Source organism: Microcebus murinus, chromosome 18, assembly GCF_040939455.1.
Source record: "Microcebus murinus isolate Inina chromosome 18, M.murinus_Inina_mat1.0, whole genome shotgun sequence".
NCBI classification, from domain to species: Eukaryota; Metazoa; Chordata; class Mammalia; order Primates; family Cheirogaleidae; genus Microcebus; species Microcebus murinus.
Genome location: NC_134121.1, coordinates 11,562,344 through 11,587,866, shown reverse-complemented (window position 1 = coordinate 11,587,866; position 25,523 = coordinate 11,562,344). Strand labels below are relative to the sequence as shown.

The 25,523-nt window shown below is 41.0% G+C and overlaps 1 protein-coding gene across 4 annotated transcripts in view; it reads right to left on the bottom strand.

Annotated features, from left to right (window-relative positions):
* The window catches only part of ARHGAP44 (Rho GTPase activating protein 44), a 178,456-nt gene extending 164,246 nt beyond the window's left edge, over positions 1-14,210 (bottom strand). For 3 of the 4 annotated variants that reach the window (XM_012777380.2, XM_012777405.2, XM_012777387.2), the window contains exon 1: positions 13,937-14,209. In XM_012777380.2, coding sequence (XP_012632834.1) covers positions 13,937-13,989 — 53 coding nt within the window. In that variant the 5' untranslated portion in view covers positions 13,990-14,209. Of the gene's footprint in view, positions 1-13,936 lie in introns of all 4 variants that reach the window. The other variant, XM_012777369.2, reaches the window with a different exon arrangement.
* Between the last annotated feature and the right edge of the window lie 11,313 nt (positions 14,211-25,523).

Below are 25,523 nucleotides of genomic sequence, written 5' to 3'. Positions count from 1 at the left end.
TCCCATGACTGGGGCCATTTGGTCTGTTCTTCTCTCCCTTGTCTATTCTTTGGTTTGTCAGCATGGAAACAATTCCCCTTAGTTGCTGCAAATACCTGTATTTTCATCATGAATAAAGCAGATGCCCGAATTACAAGGTACCTGGACTCTCCTTAGCTTTGGATGCCAGGTTATCTGAAATAAAGTTTCCTTATTGTTTAAGCCACTCTGAATTATGACATCTGTTATTATAATCAAAAGCTATCCAAGAGATACAAATAGTCAACAATTTTCTTTATTGCAGAACTTCTTAGAGCCTTAAATACAAACACGAATTATAAATTGCTAAGATAAATTTATATTATACAGCATTTCCCACAGTCCTAGGATTTCTTTTTTCTTCCCACAGGAAAAAAACTTGATAAAGAAGGAAAATGACATTCTTCAGTCTATGTATTCAAAAATATGGTCTGGCCTGTGTTGCAGGAAGTCAGAGAGAAGAGATTAGGAAAGAATACAAGGAAAGGGGTCCCTGCAATAAGTCCAGGCTAGAGACACAGACTACAATTAAGATACAGAAATACTAAAGAAGAAATAGATGAAATTCAGGGATAGATTCGTAGCAAACTAACTGGATATACAGGGGTGAAAAATGACTTATTTGAATGCCAGGACACATGCTAAATGAGTAGAACCCTGGCAAACTGATCTAGGTGGGGTCTTTCTTTGGTGCTATTGATTAGAGGGGCCTGGGCAACATCTGAGAATGTTGAGCAGCTTCATCCCTTCTTGGTCCCTTGGGCAAGAGTCTCTGATTTTCCTCTCCTAGACTGCTGTCTTTGTGGACTGTCAATCAAGAGAGCTTTGCATCCTCCCATTGCCCCTAAGGGATGACCAAACTTAACCCATTATACTGGCACCTGTGAATCACTTGAGTGACCCAATAACAGAAAACAACTGGGAAGCAACCCTTTAGATGGTGGCCTCTGAAGAGGCTGTCCTGTCGCCTAGCACAGGGCATGCTGTGGCCATTCCCAGGATGCACTGTCTAGTTATCTTTTGATTTTGTAAGCCACCCCCGCCCTTCCTCAAACTTTTTTTTTTTTTTTTGCTAAAATTAGCCAAGGTCTATTTCTGCTGGTGCAACCAAAGAACCCTAACTGATCATGGGAGAACCACTAGTCTTTGGCTACATGTCATGCAGACCAAGTTTCAAAGTGTTATATCTATAAAATTAGTAGCAATGACCTAAAAGGGTACTAGCATATCATTTCTTCATGGCTGACTATTTTATCCTATGAGATATGACGTCATGTTCTTCCCAGAGCATTGAAGATAAGAGGTTTCCCATGTTTGAAACCAAGGCCCAAGAGAACTTGAAACATATTTGTATTTAAACCTTTAAGGGCCCTAGAATTAAAATATCATTAAAGAAATTCTGACCACAATTGCCCACTTTGAGTCCTGGGGCCTTTTTTATTTTTTTCCTGTAATAAAATACATGTTTATTTCAAGGAATTTGTAAGTTAAAAGTACAAGCAGCAGTAATTGAATCACTCATAATCCTACCCAGAGATAAACACAGAATGCTTAACCTTCTAGTCTTTCCTGATTTCCTTCCAGTCTTTTCTATGCATTTGGAGAAATACTGTACAATCTTAACTCTGTATGCACTTGAATATCCTGTTTCCTTATCTTAAACATTTCTCTCGGCCCTTAAAAATATTTTGAATGTTATAAAAACACTTAAAATAGTTACAATTATGTAAATGTACCAGCATTTACTTAATCATTCCATTAATATTAGACATTTCGTTTTTTATGCTTTTCCCCCTACTGCAGAGTCACTAAAGTATATATATCGATGAAGATTACCCATGTGGGAGCCAGCATATCTGGAAACAAATGCCAATTGTTTCCCTCACCAATTGCACAACCAGCAGCAACAAGGCACTCACCTGCTCCGAGGCGCGTGTAGACAATGGGGGACACACCAGCACCTACGTTTAGAGTTGCTGTGAGGATTAAACAGGAGGGTCTGTACAGTACAGCACAGGTGTCTGACACAGGACAGACTTAGAAAACAGCCTCTATGAAAAGCAAGTGAGTATGCACACGTCTCCAAAGACAACGGCGCTCCTGAGATTCCTAGTGCTAAAAGCTCTGTCCACTTTCCACGTTCCTTTCTTAGACTGTATGTTCTCTGGTCCCTGTTCTGTTAGTGTGTTACACAGGGGCCTGTAAGGGCTTTTGTAGGTAGGTACAGAAACTGCTTTCTTTCAACATAGAGCACAGAGCTACAAAGAACTTTCTCTTACCCTTTCTGCTGAAATTGCAATAAAGAAAACAAAGTGAAGAATATTCTATTGGCAGAAATTTCATCTCATGCTCCTTGTGGTCAAGGGTACATGCAAGATACTCAATTATCTTAAATGAATGTGACATTTTTATTTTTATTCAAGTCAGCAGCAGTTAATTAGCATTTCTAAAACCACCTAAACTGAAGCAACTAGAGGGGCCCTGAGGCTGCAGCAATAACAACGTGGGGAGAGCAGAGCAGGGGAGGCGTTTGCCTGTGATTGACCTACTTAGGACCCAGTTCAAATGTGGCTTTGCCCCATTTAGTACCCATTTCCCCATCTGTGAAATGGGGCTGCAAACAGCACCCAATTCATAGAGATGTTGCAATGAGTAAATGAAAATAACGCCTATAAAGTATTAATACATAGCCCATCCTGGTAAGACACGTGACTTTTGCGGCTCTCATTCTTTCAGGCCCACTAGCAAGATTGCCTTTCCCTGCTTTATCTGGAGTGGTCACATGATTCACTTTGGCCAATGAAATGAGAGTAGAAATGCAGATGTCACTTCCCAAAGAAATATCAGGAGCCAGTGTCCTCCTTTACTGTCTCTGCCACCACAGAGGCACTTGTGGAACTGAGTCTATGGCAGGCGGGTCCTGTAAGGGCTGTTCCTATTCCCATTGGCCAGTGCTGTAAGCCACTGAGATTTGGGCACTTTTGTTAGAGCAGCTTAACCTAGACTAGCCTGAGCCATACAATAATTATTGGTCACAATGGGGATTAAATGAGTGAAGCCATTACAATTACTGATACCTCGAGGTATTTCCTTCAGTCATGTCCTTGGCTAAAGACAGAAAGACTGGGTTTGACTCGAGAAAAGAAGACACCTGGGTATTAATTTCAACTTGTAATTTTCAGGTACTTAGGAATATAAATACAATAAAATAAAAGCTTCATGTCAGAGTGATTTTCAGCACAGCAAGGAACAGTGGTAATAACTATGATTTATTGAGTGCTTGTTATAACCAGGGGTTATGTTAAGGATATTATATTTATTATCTTAACTTAATCCCATAAAGTAGGTACCATTCCAGTATGGTAGGATGAGAATTTCTGTTCTCTTCATTATTTCTCTCCCCCATTATAGGATGGGCTTAAAAAAAAAAAAGTCAAAAACTGATTTTGGCATGAGAGGCAGTATATATTATCAGCAAGAGAAAAATGTGTTGTCTCCAAGATGCCCCCCTTTGAAGGATCTGACTAATTAGCAGGGAGGACAAAGAATCTATAGCCGTCCTCTTGTGATGGAGACACAGAATGACCCTCTCAAACCTGGACACTGGAGGACAGGGCAGAGCAGAGGGGACTGTGGATTTAAAGGATAATGGGCAGTGGGAGAGGAGAGAGAAAAAACTCCTGGACATTCAACTGTGGTAGAGGTTCCTTGCTCCCAGTCACATCCAGGGGACTAGTCCGGGCCAATGAAACATGAACAGAAGTGACACAAATTCCAGGCCAAAGCATTTAAGAGCCAGCATGCCATTTCAATATCCTCTCTTCACCTTTGGGAGTGACTGAAAACCACATACTGAGAACGGGAGGAAGAGGGGAAGATGAATACAGACCAGATTCCAGAATCACACATGGAGGAGAGCTGCCCTCGGGAGTCCCCCTGACTCACATCACATTTTTCATGAGCTTAAACTTTTGCTATGTTAAGCCACTGAGATTCCAGAGCTCATGTGTTATCACAGCAGAGCCTAACCTGTCCTGACTAATACAACATAGAAGACTGAAGACTAGGAAAAGAACAAAATGAACCCCAGCAAATCAGGAGGAAGAAATCTGAAGACTGAAAAAGCAGAATCTGGCTAGGTGCAGTTAGCTGTTCATGCCTGGGCTCCTAGCGCTTGGGAGGCCAAGGTGGGAGGACTGCTTGAGCTCAGCGATTTGAGGCCAGCCTGAGCAAGAGTGAGACCATGTCTCTACAAAATACAGAAAAATTAGCCAGGTGTGGTGGCATGCCCCTGTAGTCCCAGCTATTTAGGAGGCTGAGGCAGGAGGATCGCTTGAGCCCAGGAGTTTGAGGTTGCAGTGAGCTATGATGATGCCACTGTACTCCAGCCCAGGCCAACAGAGTGAGACTCTATTTCAAAAAGATAAAAATTTTAAAAAAATAATTAAAAAGCAGAATTTACTAGGAAAAAAATATACTGAACAAGAACTAATGAGAAAGAAATCTAAATGACAACAGATTAAACCTAAGAGTTGATGGGGAGGTTTGGGGAGGACCCTCTGCAGCAAAGCTAGTCAGGGGAAAAAAGAGAGAGAAATGCAAATTAGAAATGACAATGGAAATATAATTATAGTCAGAAAGAATCTACTAAACTTTAAAATCATAATGATGCTTTTCTGTAAAATAAATGTTATTCAGAGTTATTCAAGAAAAGATAGAAAACATGAATAGCCCAATGACCATTCAAGAAATTTGGAAAATTGTCAAAGAAGTACATCTAAAAAATGTCCTTAGGAATTTATTTCCAACATTCAAAGAATGAGTAATTCCCCATCTCATCATTCCATAGAAAAAGAAGGATGTTGACCAATCCACTTTACACTGTTATCAAAACATGACAGATACGCCGGGCGCGGTGGCTCACGCCTGTAATTCTAGCACTTTGGGAGGCCGAGGCGGGCGGATTGCTCAAGGTCAGGAGTTCGAAACCAGCCTGAGCGAGACCCCGTCTCTACCAAAAATAGAAAGAAATTAATTGACCAACTAAAATATATATATACAAAAAATTAGCCGGGCATGGTGGTAAATGCCTGTAGTCCCAGATACTCAGGAGGCTGATGCAGGAGGATCGCTGAGCCCAGGAGATTGAGGTTGCTGTGAGCCAGGCTGACGGCCACGGCACTCACTCTAGCCTGGGCAACAAAGTGAGACTCTGTCTCAAAAAAAAAAAAAAAAAAAACATGACAGATAAAGCAGAAGAAAAAATTCAGATGCTCTCACTTATGACTATTGAATGCCAACATCCTAAATAAAACAATAATAAATTAATACTAGAAAAAAATGAACAAACCAAAGTCAAAACTGATTGCAGGAAGGCATGGAGAGCTCAATCCTAGAAAATCTATTGAGGTTCAAGCATCCAAAACACAAACTCCTCATGGGTAGAGACTTTATCATTAATGCATCCCCAGCACAAAGAATGATGTGTAGGACATAGTAAGTGCTCAATAAATATTTATGAAATAAATTATTGAGTGAATATTAATAAATTAAAGGCAAATACCACCACATTATGATCATCTATAAAGGCCATGATAACAAATTAAATTTAACTTTGGTGCCAAAGAAAAACTCAAAATAATAAAATTATGCAACATGTAACATGAGTAAAAAATAAAAGCTCTCAAACCAACTATCATTTTTTATTGTGATTAATGAGAAGACATGGATGCCCACATATGGCTACAATATTTCAACATGGTTCTACAAGTCCTAGACTAGGCAATTAGATAAGAAAATAAAGTAAGTATAAACACTGGAGAGGAAGATGCAAAATTATTACTTGCAGAAGATGTGATTATCTACCTGGAAAATTCCACAGACTCACTTTTTTAAAGAAAAGTATTTAAAAGTAATGAGATATGGCCGGGCGTGGTGGCTCATGCCTATAATCTCTGGGAGGCCGAGGCGGGTGGATTGTTCGAGGTCAGGAGTTTGAAACCAGCCTGAGCAAGAGCGAGACCCTGTCTCTACTATAAATAGAAAGAAATTAATTGGCCAACTAATAGATATAGAAAAAATTAGTTGGGCATGGTGGTGCATGCCTGTAGTCCCAGCCACTCAGGAGACTGAGGCAGTAGGACTGCTTGAGCCCAGGAGTTTGAGTTTGCTGTGAGCTAGGCTGATGCCACGGCACTCACTCTAGCCTGGGCAACAAAGCAAGACTCTGTCTCAAAAAAAAATAAAAAATAAAAAAAAAAATAAAAGTAATGAGATAGTTCATGAAAGTTATTATTAAGATAATTACATAAAAATCAATAACTTTCCTAAATTTCAGCAATAAAGAATAAGACCAATATAACTTCACTTGCTCTTAGCCAAAAAGCCCAGAAGCTATAGGGCAAAATGTAACTTAATAACATTCTAATCACTGAAGCTACAATAACAATAAGATGAATTATCTAAAATTAACAGCAAAATTATGTAGCACCTAAATGGACAAAAACTACTTTATAGGATTACATACAGACTTGAATAAACATATGCTATTCCCAGATGGGAAGAATTCTCATTATACTCAATACTGCAAAAATGTCAATTCTCCCCATCTTGATATATACATTTAAAAAAAATAAATACTGAAAGAGAATAAACAAACGAGCACAGTCAAGAAAATATTTCTTTCATAAAGGAGTGACTTGGAGATTAGCTGTGGTTAAGGCACAGCAAGATCCTTAGGCAAAGGTTGCTGAGCTCTAATTCCCAAGCCAAGGAGTGGCCCTGGTTGAGGCTGGGATGCGGGGCCTAGCCTAACTCCACTCCCACCCAATACATGGGGTCTCACAATAAGGATTAATCCACCACTGCTCATCTGAGCAACTGAGCCCATCTCAAAGTCCTGCTAGAACTGACAGACAGATCCAGGAACAAACTAGAAATTCTAGAGATAAACACAAGTAGATGAAATCGTTTAGTACATAATGATGAGGATATTTCAGTACAGGTGGTATAAACAATTCAATAGTAAGGTAACTAATTTTTAAAAAACCTAAATGTTATACCTAATTTATGTCATACGCCAAAATTAATGACTAACATACTAAAGATTTGATGCTAACTATTATAAATAGTAATAAAAATATATAAATATTTATATAATCTGGGTCTGGGAAAAGTATTCCTAAACATAACCTTGAAGCACAAACCATAAACTGATAGACTTAAGATCACAAAATATGGCAAAACAAACAAACAAACAAACAAAAAAAACCAACCACACCCAAAGCAAAATTAAAACAAAACTGTGGGGAGATATATATGGTAAATGACAAAGCATGTATATGCTTAATATAATAAAGATTACCTTATATAAAGATTACCTTAATATAATAAAGATTACCTTATATAATAAAGATTACCTTAAAATCAACAAGAAAACAATTATGAACATGACTTTAGAAAACGGAGCAAAGACATAGGCAGGCAATTCAGAAAAGGCAACAAATGTCCAGAAAACATCAAAAATGCTCAACTTCACCAGAAATTAGAAGAGGTTAAAAGCGAATTCTCTTTTTTCACCCATGCAATTAACAAAGTTGCAATGTTGGTTGCTAATGGAATTGGAGAAAGGAGACTGACAATTCTACCAAGGATGGGAAAATAATATGTGTGTATACGTGTCTGTGTATGTAAAATACACACTCACAGCCTTAAAATCTCGCATATTCTTTGATCTAGCAATTCCGCTTCTAAGACTTTGTCCTAGAAAATTAAACTGGTGAGAAATATTTGCTAAATGATTAGCAAATCAGCTAACTACAGTGGAATATTATATAGCCTTGAAAATTATGCTATAGATATATTGTTAGTGACAGAAGATCATATTCAAGATGTAATATGAAGAAAAAACAGCTTACAAAATGCTATACACTGTATGGTCTCTACTCTTTTCTAAGAATATATATGTATATGTATATATATATACCTATTAAAAACTTATTAGACTATAAGACTACAAAAAATTAACCGTGGTCTCCAGGCAAGGAGATTATAGGTGATTTTTTTTTCCTTTTTGTCCATCCCTAAGTTTATAGTTTTTCTACAATAAAAATAATTTTATGTTTAAATATTATTTAAACATTAAATAGTATATATTAAAATATTACTTACATAACCACAAAGAAAGTTTAAAAAAAGTAAATTGAATTCTGTGGGAAAATAAACATTTATTCTAAAAATAAGCTCTCAAGTTGGAAAATGAAAGCAAAAACATCTGCTTCCTGGACAGAAAGGACAGTTTTAAGTTGCTAGACAGCCACGAACTTCCCAAAGGCAGTGGGGGCTCTAGGTGCCAGCTCAGTCGGATGCCCTGTGCCCCAGGGGACAGCCCGGATTCTCCCACTCTCTCCCTAACCTTCTCTCTGCCCTACAACCACCTCAAGACAGAGCTGAAGCATAATTTCATCATTTTCTGTCTTTATTAAATAGCATTTGAAATAACCTGCTCTTGATTATTAATAAAAGGAACACTCACGGAGACCCTCTAAAAGGAACAACCTAAAATTACTAGGATATTCACATGGCTACTGATTCACTTTTTCTACAGGAAAAAAAAATGGTCCTTATCATCCACCCTAAAAAAAAACACCAAATCATTGACAAATTTCTTTGGTGGAGGCCAAATGGGAGGAGAAATGATTAATTGCTATGTAAGAGGATGGCTTCCTCACAATGACTTGCAGGTCTGGGATAAGAGAATTCTGCAGGAGACCCGGGCAGCCTCGGGCTGACTGCTGAGAGCAGCCCAGCAGGTGAAACCTGGCAGATCTGCACAGTAAGGATCTTAGAAGACAACAGCAAAAAATATTCCCTCCAGATTTGCTAGCCCGGTTATCAGTGAGTTAGTATGTTCTGTTTGTTATCTCTCATGTCTGCGCCGCACAGCAGGCGGTAAGGCCTGGGCTGCCACAAAACTCTAATAAAGAACTCTGCTCTGAGACCTCACGGATGTACACAGTGCTCCTTGGGGGGCAGGTCTGGGTCTGGCCAGCCCTGCCGGACTAACAGGAAGCCTAGGCAGGGCCTGCGTTGGTCTGACAGGTCCAACCCACAGTCAGGGAAATAGCAGGGAGGGAACAAAGCAGCCCAGTGACTAATTTGGAATTGGTTTTGACTTTTCCCTCACGTCTTATTGATTGGGTCACGGCTCTTCGAAGGCCTGCTAAAGGGCAGGGCAGCATCTCAGAGAAACCTTCAAGGAAAACATCCTCCCTGGCTTTGGCCTGAGCAGAAATATCTGCAGCGCCAGTGCTTCTAGAGGCTGCCATGGCCTCAGCACCTAACTCACCACCCCTGGCCGGTGCCCGGACCTCTGCAGCTGAATTCTGAGAGCTGCACAGCAGCAATGACACCGGCAAAGGCTGTGCAGCAGAAACCAAGCCTGGCCAGTGTTGCAGCCTGAGCAGTCTAGGAATGGAAAACAGTGCTCTGGAGACAAAAGTTTGTCTTTACCTCCCAACTCCTCTAAAACCATGCAATCCAACCCAGGCCAATCAGCCGCGTCCCTCCCACAGGCCTTGGCTGCTCACAGACACCTTGAACACCGCCCATTTTACACAAGAGCACAGACCCCATTTGGACCGGCACTGGGGAGGGGCTGTCAGTATCTAAGAAGCCCTTCCTGTTTAGGAGGCTAATGTCTTCTGAAAGATTGAATGGGCACGCAGAAAAGGAAGATGACAATGAACCCCCTCAACCATTTGTTGAGTGCTGGGGGGGGAGGGGGGGAGTGGGGACAGGCTCCCTTCAACCTTGTGACAGCCCTCTGAGGTGGGGGCTACTGTGACTCCCACGGCACAGACTCAAAAGAAAGTCCTCCTCACCAGATCAGGGTGCCAATTTTACTTCTTCCATTTTCTCTTCCTCTTAGTGAGTTTCTTGGACACTACATTTCAGCTCAGGGCTTTGTTTCACCCAACATAAACCAAATGTCACTTCCAAGAAAAATATTCTATGCCTTTCCGGATGCTTCTTACCCGAGCAACTACTAGACTCTCTTGAAGGTAAAAAATAGTGCCATAGATCAAGTATGTACTAAATTCTCGCTTAAATCTTGCTCTATCCCCCAAAGCCCAGCAGTACAGCTGTTCCTCACTCCTCTGAACACCATTCCCATCACAAAATTAAAGAAACATTGTGTCAGGAGCCTTCTGCATATTTGAACTACTTCATAAGACTCCTCTCTCTCTATAGCACATGGATCTTTTGTTCACTTATTCATTCTGATGCCAAGTAATTTCAGAGAACCTACTACATCGGGCAACATTAGGGCAGTTGTCTCTGGCCCCAAGGAGTTTAAAGTCTAATGGAAGTTAAATAAGAAAAGATCAAAATTACAATACAATCTAACCACTAAGACCATAGCATCCTTTAGAAAGCAGGTTCCAAGAGAACAGGGATTTTGTTTGTACTGCAATATTCCCTAAACCAGAGCAGTGCTTACACACAGTAGGCATCTAATAAGTATTTACAGAATGAATAAGTGCATGTACCCATGCCATAGTGCATCTGATCCAATAATAGTTATAACATTGCCCAAAGATACTTGTAGCTACAATTTATCATGCATTTCCTAGTGCTGTGCACTGTTAGGCACTTTTCCGAGGTGATCTCATGTTATCATGACCACAATTATCATATTACTACAGTGCAATCCTTATTATTCACATTTTTGCAGAGAAAAAAAAACTAATATGCAGAGAACTAAGCTCTAGATTTGAGCAACAAATCCGATCTGCCCCATTGGAAAGCCCAAGCTTCTAACCACTAGGCACATGGTGGCCAGGGAGCACTTGCCAAAGGAGGACTGAGGTCAAAGGATAAACAGGGGAAAGTTTAAAGCAGAAAGAACATGTGCAAATACTGAGCAAGTAGACTAGGGAGGAGAAGAAACTTTTCCCAGTTAAATACATGAGTTTTATCAACTCTTTTCATAGTCTCTATTAGGAGCACTTCAAGAGAAAGTACTAGGAACCCAGCAGGGTATGTTTAAGTAGGGCAATTCCTACATTGCTAAATGACTGGAGCAGTTCCCTAGCAGTTTATATGCAGAACAGCTCCAGGACCTGCAACTTAGGGAAGGCTAGCTATAAGGAAGAGCAACTCTCAAAAGTTCATTTCTTAGTCCTCCCCCAGAGAGAAGGAAGTCCCCATTTCAGAAATACACACAAGAGTAAGAATCAAGAAAGTGCTGCATATGAGGTATGTGCTGCATATTAGGTATGCAATGATTGCATACCTAAAAGCCCAAACTTCCAATCCTATGTGCTTCTAGTGATTTAAGACATTAAGAAGCATTGGCCCTTTTACTCCAATACACATAAGACAAAGGAGGTGCTGCTCCTTTCATTTATCCTCATGGACCCTTAAGTAAACTGTTTTAATCTTGGCAACAAACATCAATTGAGCATCAATTATCTACAAGGCATTGCATTATATACGCTGGGGATATAACAGCAATCAATACATTCTATTGGAGGCAGACAGACAAGAAAATAAAAAACAAGAGCAGTTGGAGCAGTGATGAGTGCTGTGCAGAAATGAAAAGGATGATGGGTTGGAGAGCAGATGGAGGAGGGAGGGCCTCTCAAAGGCCTTAGCACTAGGACTGGACCCATCGGAAGGGGTACTTCGGAGGAGCACATGGAAATGAGCTTGGTGTGTTTGGAGCAAGAAAGGCCATGTGGCTGGACCCTCCTCAGATAATGAGGAGAGCATGGAACAGGAGTATGGAGAGACACAGAGGGGCCAAATCAGGAATGGTCTTGTAGGCCATTGGCAAGATTTGAGATGCTAAGTGCAATGAGATGTCACTGGAAGCTTTTAAGCAGCAAGATAACACGAACTCATTTTTGCTTTACAAAGTTCACTCTGGATGTGATCAAAAGAGATACGGGCTGGCCCACACTTCACCCAGTGCACAGCACAATGGACAGCATCTGAGAAAGAAACAGAATTCATCCATAAGCCAACCTCCACCAGAGTCCCAAGCAACAAGTGGAAAGTCCCTCTTGGTGGCCAGTTGCTTGGACTTCCAAGAACGTGTTCGCAATAAGTAAGGCTACTTTTTCTAACCCAACTTTCCCTCACCCTTTTTCATCCCCTGCATGGATGAAGCTCAAAAATCTTCCTCCTTTAAAATAAGTCTTAAAAAAAAAAGTGCTATGTTTCAGGGAGACCAGGGAAAAGGCATAAACAACCTCCATGCGTTTAGATTCTAACGCTGAGCTGAAACCCCAAGACCGAGAGAAACCAGCAACCCGAGTCTAGTGTCAGGGGCCTCCTGGTCCCTTGGTTGGTCTGATGTGATGGCAGATGCCAACCTGCAGGGTGATAAAGAAGCCAAGACCTTAAAGACCAGTCGGCTTTCCATCATCCGCTAAACAACGAGTACCAGGAAAACACTATCCAACATATCAAAAGGCAGTCCACGTGAGGCTATATTTATGGCAATATCATGCCAGAAATCTGGGCTAATCTGACTCTGCTATTCATAAATTCCCCCTCATGTTAAAGCACATGTGTTTGGGAAGGAAAACTGAATCCAAGTCAATTTTAGATATTGTTACTTGGAAACCATCTGGAGTCCCTGGAAGCATAAGAAGCCACCGCATCCCCTGCCCTCAAATGCCCACTGTAACTAGGGCAGTATGCTTAGACGGGAGTTTAGATGTCCCCTATTCTCCAGGGACGTCCCCACCCCCAACCTAGCAGGTGCCAGCTCGGGCTCCACTTCCCACCCAAGAAAGGTATTTGGTTTCTTGATAAACCTAGTGGAGAGCTCTCGATGTGTTGAGCTTGCACTTGAACTGCACCCAAGGCTGGGTTCTTCGCTTCCCGACTGCTTTAGAACTGCACACCTGGATTCCTTTGCCACAGTAGCGACGTAAATCCCTCCCCAGCAGTAGGGGCTCCACAAAAAATCCCTTCTACCTAACAATCCTGTGTTCGGAAAATGTCTAGCTTTGGTAGAGACCCACCAGGATCCTTATGTAACCTTAATAGCTGTGGGCACCCCGCAGAGCTACTCCTGGAGACACTAGCCCAGATGTAGCCCATTTTCCTCGCGATGACAGCAAACTGGGTCTCGTAGCTTCCCCCGGGGCCTGGCTCTTCTTGCCTGCGGGGCTTCTGTCCCCCTCCCCTACCTAGCTGTGATCCTCCGCTTATCTCATCTTCCAGAGGTGTTGGGCCTCCTTTTTGCAGCCTCCCTCCCGCCCCTGAAATCAGTCTTAGGACCGAGAGCAGCGCCATTCCTCCAGCGCCTTCCCTCTTCTCCCACCCCCATCCTCTCCCCACCACCAAACGCCTTAAAAATCCGGGCCAGGAAAGTGATCCAGAATCTCGTACAGTCATAGTCCCTGAAAACAAACACGGCGGGAGGGGCAGGCCGACCAGGCCCAGCATTTCCCCTGGACCCGGGAGCAGCCCAGAACTCGGCGCAGGGGAGGGGAGCGAAGGGATCTCCGGAGACCGACCGCGGCCCGGCTGCCTCCGGCACAATCAGAGCAAACACCTGTTTCCAGGAAGATACGCGGCCAGGAGAAGGGAGTCCCGGGGAAAGGCAGGGAGGACGAGGTGCAGGGGCAGCTGGGGACGCAGGTAGAGGATGCGTCACGCCTCGCGCTGGGCAAGCGGAGCCCGGGAGCAGCAGGCAGCGAGCGAGAAGGGCTCCGGGGGTCTGGGAAGTTCAGAGAGGAGGGGTCGCGCCCGGAGGGAGCCGGCGCAGGGGGAGGGACGGGCGGGCAGGGAGGGAGGGAGGGAAGGAGGACGGAGGCCAACGGGCTCCATCACCTGCGCGCCCCGGCGGACGCAGCCTCGCGGGCGCGCACCGGCCCCCGGCGGCCCGCGGGTGACCTACCTGCCCACCGTCTGGTTGGCCAGCTGGCGCATGCGATTGAACTGCTTCTTCATCGTGGCCCCGCTGCCGCGCTAGCCCGGGAGCTGGAAGGACGGAGCAGCCCGGAGCCCGCCCCAGGGTTACATGGCTCCCGCGCGGAGCCTCCGGGGCGACGGCGGCGGCACTGCGGAGCCTCCGGAGCCGTCTGGCCCGCGCGCAGCTCCTCCCGAGGGCACCGCCGCCTACTCCTCCCGCCGCGCCGCCTCCTGCCGCATCCCCCTCACGCGCGCCGCGGCGCCCCCGCAGCCATCCGAGGCCGCCCTCGGCGCCGGCCTGGTCCGCGCGCGCTGCCTGCCCCCAGCCCCAGTCCGCCGCGGGGACCGGGGATCGCCGCAGGCTGGCTGGCCGGCGAGCCAGGTGGTCCCCGTGCGCCTGTGCGGAGGGCGCCGGGCATGCTGGGACTTGTAGTTTCGCGGCCCGTGCCCACCTTTCCTCTGTCCAAAGTTTGCAAGGACAGCGGGGTGCGGGGGTGGGAGAAGGCAGCGTCGCCTGTAGCTTGTGCGCGTTGGCATTCGAGTAAGGGAAACGTTTTCCTGTTTCAAACATGGCAAAGTGGGACCAAGAATACAGCAGCAAATAAAGAAAGCGAGCATCTGTCTCCCATTGTCTTTTAAGTGAAGGTGAGGCATCATCGCTGTTCTGAATGCACAGGAGGGACATTTATGCTAGCAGGTACCTGGATCGTAAAACTGTGTAAGGTCACCTAGTTAATGTGGTGGTTCAGGGTTAAGCCTGGGCACAGGGTCTGATGGCAGATTTTGAACCGGGCATAGCCTGCAATCCAGGAGTCTGATCTTTAATTTTCACCAAACCCAGTAGGTAACTAGAAGTCAATACAGGTAGTGACATTGTGTCTACCGGCCCAACCTGACTGGGACAGCTTTCTTGCATGGCTAGATTCCAGTGTCCTGTCTATTCCCTTTTCCCTTTCACACCAGGACACCAAGGGGCATCGGCTGTGGCAGGCCTGGAGTGTGTAGGCAGCAGCATCCCATCGGCATCAGTTAGTTCCTTGCAAGGGGTTGTGGCTTTCTTCAGTCTCTATATTTAGGAAAAGATAGGTGATTGTAGTTAGGTTTTACAATTATATATCAAGTAATAGCAGTATTAAGGCGTGTTGGGGGCTTTGGATAAAAGACATGAATTCCTGTATCATAATTCCACATAACTATTATATAACCTTAGGAAAATTGCTTTACCTTTCTAAGCCTCGGTTTCCTCATCTCTAATAAAGAAATATATTGCCTGGTAGCAAAGAAAAAGAACCATTTGTTAAATTACCAATAATCAAATTACATAAAAATTTCCATGTAGTACATTGCCATATTCATTTACTACAAATATGATTATAGTTAGCATAATAGAGAAAAATCCTATTAGTACAACAGAATTACTAATCTGATAAATGAAAGAACTTCTTTGAAATGGGATATTTTGCATATGTTGATTATAGTTGCAAGATGTCCTAAATATGGCTCCAAGTATCTTGCTGGCCAGCTGAACAAAAAATGGTTTGAGGCATGTCTTGGCTGAATGAACATAAAATCTTTAATTAATTGTAAATTTAGCCTCTGCTTATTAGGTCAGGCAGCTCTAGCCAATTAATAAGTGAAGGCACTATTTGCTTTTCACCAACTGTGTTCTAACTATAATGCCAATATGTTTATACAAACTGAAATTATTTTCATTTTGAGATTTAAAAAAAAACGCACAGCATGGTTTTTATAGATATAAATAATAGTGAGACATTAAGGTCACTATATGACTTTTAGCTGCACTATTATCTCTGGTAACTTCTAGAACTGCACTAATACAATAGCCCCGAGACACATGTGGCTTTTCAAATCTAAATTCATTAAAATTCAAAATTTAGTTCCTAGTACAAAAACAATAGATGCTGGAGTGGATGCAGAGAGAAAGAAATGTTTATACACTGTTGGTGGGACTGCAAATTAGTACAACCTCTATGGAAAACAGTATGGAGAGTTCTCAAAGAACTAAAAGTAGACCTACCATTCGCTCCAGCAATCTCACTATTGGGTATCTACCCAAAGGAAAGGAAGTCATTTTATCAAAAAGACACCTGCACTCAAGTGTTGATTGCCTCACAAATCAACACAAATGCCCATGAATTCATGAATGGATTAATAACACGTGGTATATATATACTATTGAGTACTACTCAGACATGAAAAGGATGAATTAATGCCTTTTGTAGCATTTGGATGGAACTGAAGACTATTATCCTAAGTGAAGTATCTCAAGAATAAAAAAAACGAACACCACATGTACTCTCTAATACACTGGAACTAACTGAGGGGCACACATATGTGCAGAGAGAAGTAAAAGTCATTGGAAATCAAGTAGGGAGAGGGGGGAGGGAGAGAGGGGCAAAAACTTACCTAACAGGTGCAATGAACAGTATTCAGGTTATAGCCATGACTCAAGCATTACAAAAGCAATCCATGTAACAAAAACATTTGTACCTCCTTAATATTTTGAAACAAAAACTCCCCCAAACCAAAATTTAATTCCTCAGTCATCCAAGCCACATTTTAAGTGCTTAAGAGCCACATGTGGCCAAGAGCTACTATAAGGGACAGCACAGATAGAGAGCCTTCCTGCCCTCTCAGAATGTTCTGCTGAATAGCACTAGTCCTAAAGAACTCTGGTAGATAACTCTAATAATGCACCAGCCGCTGCCTTCTATCCCAAGATGTTTCAGTTCCAAAAGGGAAATCCCTACTTCCCCACAAAAGACAGTCTACCCTGCCAGAATGTGGTCCAGTAATATTTTATTAACTGATGGTTTCTCCAAATATTTCTCGTTCTTCTACGAACTCTCCCTTTGCTCAGGAAGCAGCCGGTACATTTTCTGCTTCCTACCCAGGGAAGGGATGATAGCGCAGAAACAAGAGCTTCAGAAACACACGTGAGAGAATAGAGTGTTTAAAGAAAAGAGTTTTGAGTTTCAAGAATATGGGCTTTGGAGCTTTAAAAGTCTATGTCATCAATAGTAGATTACGAAGAATATACTATCCTGCCTAGTCTAGATAAAGAATCTACTGGCTGTGGGGTGTTAAAGATGGTGATGGGGACTAGAAAGCAAGGGAGAGAGAGAGAGGAAAAGTAGATGATGCATGTGTAGATTCTATTAATACCCCAAATTTCACTGTCAATCCCTGTGGGAAAGGATCCAGGGGTGGTGAACCTGTGGCCTTCTAATTTCAAGGTTTTTCTTTTTTTAAGCACCAAAGGAGAGAAGAAAAGCTTCATCTTTCTCTGCTGGACCCCTTTTAATAAAATGCTTTGTTCTGTAAAATTTGGATTTAGTCAAAAGGCTACATGTAAGAACCTAGAAGGCCACATGTGACCTTGCTGAGGTCAAGATCAGTCATGTGATTTTCTTTGGGCAACGAATATGCCCCGAAGTGATTTATGCCACTTCTGATTACAGCAGTTTTAAGAGTCATTTTGTGAATCCTGCCCCCTTCTTTTTTCACTCTACCATAATATGGGCAATGAACCAGTCAGGGGCTGCTGTGGAACAGAGTTGTGGCAGAGTGAAAAAGGTACCTTTGCTATTAAGTCAGAGGTTTGGGGATTGTTTGTTGCCGCAACATAACTGAGTCTAAGCTGACTGCTTCAATGGATATCTCGGAGGGCTTGGTTTGCGTCTTGCCTTTTCCCATGGTCAACGCTTAGGTTGGGAGTAGGCAGGCTGGAGGCAGATATATCAGATAGCTTTGGGGGATGCGAGCACAGTGGAGAACTGTGCACCACTTCTGGAGTGCAGGCCAAACTCACAGAGGTCCTCTGCCTTCTAAGGCACAGAAGCAGGAGGATGACTTCATGGAGAGCCTGAAGCACCTATACCAAGTCCTGTAGAGGCCCCGGAGTTCCCTGCCCCCAGCCATGCACCATGATCTGGCATATGTGTGTGGATATTCAAAAGAGCTGATTGTAAAAGCTGTTGGGATTGAAGAGGAGGAGGAGGAAGAGGAGAAGGCAGCATTGGCCAAGATGGAGAATGTAGAAGACTGAATTGCCTGAGATTTAATTTTTACTATCTAGAAGAAATTTGAATAGACTTGAAATAAAAATTAAGTTAATTTGTAAAAGAAGAAGAGAAAGAGGAGGAAGAAGAGGAGGAGGAATGGAGAAAGAAAATTAAATTTCTTATATACCCAACTTTGACCTATGGGAGAATTACACTTTCCTCCTCCTGTTGACCTTCACTTTGCCTGACAACTTGCTTTGGCCAACAAAATAAGCCTTTTATACTTGCTGCAGCAACGTTGCAGTACTATTTATTTGAAATATGTTTCCTTAGAAATCTGATACTCCATTTAGAAGCCCCCAAATTAGAATGGTTTTGGCCTCTTAATTCTGAGTGTGAGCACCACTAGAGCTGCCCTGCCCAACATGAGAGTCACTAGCTACATGTGGTTATTTAAGTTTAATTTTAAATTAGGTTATAAAAAACAAAAAAATCGGTTTCTCCATTTCAAGTGTGCCCACTAACCACACGTGGTTAGTGGCTGCCATATTAGTGGAAAATAGAACATTTCCATCAACACAGTTCTATTGGACAGCGCTGGTCTATAGAACAGAATTCAGACTGCAATCGTGTGTCACTTAACGAGAGGGATACATTCTGAAAAATGCATCATTAGGCAATTTCATCATTTTTCTAACATCATAGAGCGTACTTGCACAAACCTAGGTGGTAAGGCCTATTATACATACACCTAGGCTACATCTTGTACAGCATGGTACCATACTGAATACTGGAAGCAACTGCAATGCAATGGTAAGTATTTGTGTTTAAACGTATTTAAACATAGAAAATGTACGGTAAAAATATGGTATCATTAATATAATTTTATGAGGCCACTGTCACATATGTGGTTCATTGTTGACCAAAATGTCATTATATCACACATGGTTTTGTAGGATCCAGCAGAAGAAAGGAAACAGAATAGGAGGTTGTGAGCTTACTATTTAATATAATTATGACCAGTCATTTTACCTGACTTCTGCAGGCTCCTCTTTCCTTACCTTCTATGTAGGGGTTTATAGTACAAGATCTCTAAGCCATAAATTTTGGGGAATCAATGAATTGCTCAATAAATTGCTATTAGTGTAGATATGCCTAAGCCCTATGGTATTTAATGTGTCAAAACAACATTCAGTGCTACAATACAACTGGAGGATATTATGTATCCTTTTTAGATTCCAACCACCTTTATACCTGCAAGTATCTAACTTGCACCATTAAAGCATATCCATTAATCCAAGCTATCCTTGTATCCTTTTTAGATTCCAACCACCTTTATACCTGCAAGTATCTAACTTGCACCATTAAAGCATATCCATTAATCCAAGCTATCCTTTAAACAAGATGATAGAAGCTCCCATCTTCAGGCATGGTAGATTGCATTATCAACTCCAAATTTTCAGCCCTCCCTTGATCTGTAGTTTTGCCATGGCCTCATGATGGGCAGAGTGTATTTCCCCACCTAATAACTTTGGGCTTGACCATGAGACTGCGTCAGCCAGTGGCATGTGGGTTGAAGTGACATGTGCCACTTCCAAGCTATGCATTAAGAGGCTTTGTACGTTTTCCTCTTGCCTTCTGGAACATCTACCACCACTATAAGAACTTGCCCCAGGTGGCTGATTGTCTTTCCTATTGGGCTCCAGATGGACACTTGCACAGCAGGCCCAATGAAGAACTCAGAATAAATTAAAAGAGTAATTAATAAATTAATTTCAGGTTATTTTTTTAAAAGATAGAAAAAATGAATAGATATAAAGAAAGGGGAAAAGAAGAAGCACTGAAACACACAACTTTAGGAGTGAAAAATAAGATTTAATAACAGATGCAAAAATATTAAACATGATAAGAGAATACCTTTGCAATTTTATGTTTGCTTATGTTAAAAGGAAGTTCTTTATTTGTTTGGAAACCATAAATTGCTACAGGTGTTTCAAAAATAGGTGGGAATCATGAATAGACCAAGAGCCCTGAGGAAATTGGAAAAGTTGTCAAGGAACAGCACTCCCAAAAGTAGTCAGGCCCAGATGGTTTTATGGGGAGCTCTTTCAAAGCTTCAAGGAACAGATAATTCTTCTGCTATTTAAAGTGTTCCAGAGCACAGAAATAAAATGAAAGCATCCCAATTCATCTTATGAAATTGGCTTAACCCTGTTATCAAGCCTGATAAAGATAGCACAAACATGAAAACAACAAACCAATATCACTTACAAGAATAGAGATAGAAATTATTGATAAATTTTAGTAAATAAAATCTAACAGTATATGTGTTTATATATAAACATGCATACATTTTAGTGATATTGAATAAAAATTTGGAAATTTCAGATGCATTTAAAAAATGAAAAACACCCATATTCTGACTAACCAAGATAACACTGTGAATTTATAAACGTATTTCAAAAATAGGATCACACTGTTGTTAGGGCAATATGTTCTTTCTTATCTTCTGTTGTTCTAGATATCTCTCTGATCAACATGTTAACGGTTAAACCTTTGTACATATGCTTATTTATCTTAAGATCAAAATTAAAGAATTAGAATTTCTACATCAAAGTGTGTCATATTTTCAAGCTTCCTATATGTATTGCCAAATTATCCTGTAGATAAAAAATGGAAAGATTTGCAGGCCCACCTCCAGTGTGTGAATACGACATTTTCCCCACACCCTGAGTAATAATAATAATAATCTTGCCAGATGAATAGATGAGAAATAGCATTATTATACTGTTTTAATTTACACTTTTCTACCACATTAAACATTTTCCCATGTTTTGTAGCCATTAGTATCTCTTCTTTGGTTTATTAATTCTTTGTGTCTTCAGCCCATTTTTCAGTTGTGGGTTCCATATTTTCTTATTGGTTTTTAAAATCTCTTTAGTGATATTAATTATACTAATGCTATTGTATCTAATGGCGAATGTTTTCTCTAGTTTAGCTTTTCCCTTTCAGCATCTCTAATGCTGATTTTTATCTTCCAGGAATTTTTACATTTTTAATGTGATCAAATCCATCAATCTTTTCCTTTATGTTTTATTGCCTTTGGTTTTAATGCTTAGAAAGCCTCCCTTATCCCCAAAGGATAGAAATATTCAACTATATTTTTTACCTAAAACATTTATGTGTTATCTTCCTTTATTTATAGTAAGTTTTACATTAAACTTTTAGTACCAAAATGTTAACCAAATCCAGTAGTTTTTTACTCATTTGTTCCTCCGATATAAATTTGAAATAACTCATCAAATATAATAGAATAATTCTATGTCACACATGGAAATTAGAGAAAGGTCCTATTTGTGATCAAATGGCACAAGTGATTTCTGAGTGAAGTGAATTCTGACTGGGCAGAATTTACCGTGTGGTAACCCTTTGGGGGAAATTAAGCTGAGATCTGCGCTGTTTCTAACACACCACCTTTTTGGCCATCTCAGCCACCAAATCTGGACTAACCAGGACTCTCTGTGTGAGCCTGAACAAACAGAAAAAAAGACTCAGTAGTTCAATGTCACAGTGATGATGACAAAGCAGATAGGAATAAACCACATGGCCAAGTACTCCTATGAGTGTTTTAGCATACATTATCTTATCTACTCTTTAGAAGAACTCCAGGATGAAGGGTTTATCATACCCATCAAACAAACCAAAGCTCAGAGGGTGAATTGCCGTTCAAGCATAAGAACTGGGACTGAAACCCAGGTTTTCCTAGTTCACATGTCTGTACTTTCATTATAGGCTGTTACCTCCATAACACAGGGAGACTAATCTGAGAATTCAGAGAAAATAGCTTCCAGTGAAAAAGTTATGCAGGAAGTAAGGGAAGTTTTTTTTTTATTTTTCTCACTCTAATTTGTATTCTTGGTGAGAACTGAGAGAACGTTGCTTTAATATAATAGGGTCTGGTTGCCGTGAGAAAGAGCCACATTAAACCAGAAAGAGTTCTTGGATAAGAAACACATGACTTCCAAACTAATGAAACTCAATGGAGGCAGGAAACAGCAGATTTGGTACTGCCCAAAATGGAAGTAGTGCACTGGAAGAAGGGCTGCAAGAATGCTCCCAAAATTCAGAGGGAAAAAGTAGGTAATGCAATGAAATGATGAGGAAAAGGAAAAGAGACATGGAATTGTTTTCCAAAACATTCAGATATGTAATAGAATTTCCAGACCATATGATGAAGAAGAAATAACCATAAAAATATTAGAAAAACATTTTGCAGAGCTGAAGAAAGGCCCAAGTCAAAATTAAAATAATTCACAAAGTGCTAGAAAATATTACAGCAGGTGGGAAAAAAAAAAAACCCTAGATATATCTTGCTTAAAATTCTGAATTGCAAAGATAGATACAAATATAGACATAAGTACTATAGAGAAAAAAAAGAAGTTTGTCTCTGGAAAGAAGAGCTGATGTACCCTATGCTTTGTGCCTGCAGCACTCAATGCCAATAATGTTCGGAGCAACATTTTACAAAGCTCCACAGAAACAGGTTGCAAATCAAGTGTAACTCAAACAGTCTACATATGGCCCAATATTCACAAACAAGGACAAAAAAGGTCATTTTTCAACATGTAACTGGAAAGGTTTATCAACTACTCATCCTTTCTGAAAAGAAAATATTATTCAAAAAATTGTTTTTTCCAAAAGAAATAAAAATAAAAAACAAGAGAGAAAAATTTCCTCATGACCTTATGGTAAACAATGATTTCTTAAACATGATACCAAAAACTCTAATCTCAAAGGAAAACTGATAAATTAGACTAGAGAAAAATTAAGAACTTTTGTTCATGAAAGGATGCCATTAAGAAAATGAAAAGGCAATCCTTAGAGTGGGATAAGTTATTTGTAATACATACATGTGTGAAAAAACTCAACTTCGGAAGTATAAAGAATCCTACAGATTAATAGGAAAAAGGAAAAAAAAAGGGAAAATGGACAAGAGACTTGAATAGGCACTTTACCACAGTGTCTATCTAAATGGCCAAAGAACATATGAAAAGTTACTCAACCTTGTTAATCATCCAATATGTACCAATTGGTATTATAATGAAATACCACCACATATCCACAGAATGGCTACAGTTGAAAGAGACTGGCTAAACCAGTGTTGATGAGGTGGTAGAGCAACTGGAACTCTCATATATTTTGGTGGGAAGGAAATCAGTACAAGTACCTTTCTTCTTTTCGAGATAAAAGCTTAATTCATTAATTTTTTTCTCATAATATTGAAAAGCACTTCGGAGAACTGTTTTGTAGTATCTGCTAAGGCTAGGCAGTATGCATACTTCATGACCCAGCAATTTCACATGTTCGACAGAAATGTATACATATTTGCAATAAAAGGCATGGTATAGTCACACAGTGGAATACTATATGGCAAGGAAAATGAATTATTACTGCTTCACCTAACAATGGATGAAAATATGGATGAATTTCACAAAGAAGGCTGGGCAAAAAAGCCAGATTCAGAAAAGTACACACTATATGATTCCATTTACATAAACAAGCAGAACAAATCAATGATAATAGAAGTCAGGATAGAGCTTACCTTGGGGGCGTGGGAAAAGGTACAGTAGGGTACAGTGTCTACAGTTCTGGCAATAGAAATTGTCCTATTTTTTGACTTAAGCAGTGGTTACATTGAATATACTCATTTTGTAAAAATTTATCTAGTTTTACTCTGGTGATTTATGCACTTTTCTGTAGTATATTATATTTGAAAAACTAGTGTTTATATGTAAATTATCAAATAAACACTTAAATACTTGCATATTATTATATAAAGCAGTCTTCTAAGCTATCTCTTACATCAAAGAAGAAATCAAGAATGTAATTACACAATATATAGAAATATATTACTATGTAAGCATTGTATAAAAACCCATATTTTTATCTCAAAATTGTACTCAGAAGCAAATTCATATAAAATATTTTCAATATTATTGGGAAAATATAAATGAATTAAGCTTTTATCTCAAGAAGCTCAAAAAGCGGAAAAATGCCAAATCAATATGAAGAAATATAGAGGAATAGACTAATAAAGGCAGTATAAGAATATGGATAAGAAAAATAAAATTCATTAATAAATATAAATGTACTGTTATGATAAAACAGTAAAAGAAATATATGCCAAGCCCAAGAGAGAAAATATAAATACACAACATTAGGAATGAGAAAGGGTAGTAGGTTCAGATCTCAACCTGCAAACACAGGTGTATTTGCTATAACTGGACTTTGTATTTTGAGACCCATTCTAGGAGTAGAAGAAACTTAATTTTAGGCCTTTGAGATTTAGCTCCCCTTTCCTAGGTTAGTACTCAGTTTTCTTGGAGGCAAGGGGTGTGTTGCATGTATATTTTGGAGGGTGGTGGAGAGGCAGTTCAGCTTCAAGTCTGGGTCATCATACTTCTTTGCCATCATCTGCTAAGAAGCCTGTATCTGTCCAATTTCTGGATGTTAGTTTATGTAGGTCACTGTTGAGTGCCCCTTCATTGCAAACCATGAGACTTTTTTGCGAGTCTCTCTCTTTTTCACCTAACTTCAGTTCATGCTTTTCACAAGTGCTAGGAGATAATTCTACAGCTTCCATGCCACTCTAGGTGATAGGCAACTCATTTGCACCTGTCCAAGGCACTCCAGCAGATGCAGTCTCTTGGATGGCCAGAAATCCCCTATGGTGATTGAACAGACCTCAGAGGCTGGCTCAGATCTGTCTGTCGGTCTTCCTGGATCTCACAGAGCAAGGACTGTCCATGCCTTGCTTGCATGTTAACCTTAGACACCTTTCCTTCCCTCAAAGAATTTGGTGGTGGAGACAGGGTAGATGCCTGGGGCAAGAGGTAAAAATACCTAGGGAGTAGAGCAAGGAGGGAATTCATCTGTTGGTTGATCATCAAAATCTCACGTAACAACACACAGAGGCAGAGGTCAGAAAGATAATTTTAAGAGAATGTGATCAATAAAGAGCAAATCTTTAGCAGGCATATCATGCTGGGCAGGCGCTGTGGTAGAGGCAGGGGTATAGAGGTAAATACAGACTAGAATTACCCTTGAATCCTCCCTTTATCCTTCCTCTTCTTACTGCACCTCTTCTAGTCTACCAATTTGTAAGTCCTTTTGTTTCTGGTACTGCCTTCTGCAGGCGTCCTCAAACTATGGCCCGCGGGCCACATATGGGCCACCTAGCACATTTATCTGGCCCTCCGGGTGTTTTTGGCACCGCTGTCTGTCCTGCTTAGCAGCCGACTCATCCCAGGCCCACAGTGCACATGTGTGGAATGTGCATTGCACTCTCCAATGGTCTGAGGGACAGTGAACTGGCCCCCTGTTTAAAAAGTTTGAGGACCCCTGGCCTACTGAATACCACTGAATCTGCCCATCTTCCTCCACTTGATTGGTCACCACTCTGGTCTTCTGTCTGGGTGTTGCAGCAGCTCTTCCCAATCCTCCTTTCCCCCAACCCTGGCTATGCCACCATCCTCTGTTCCAACTGCT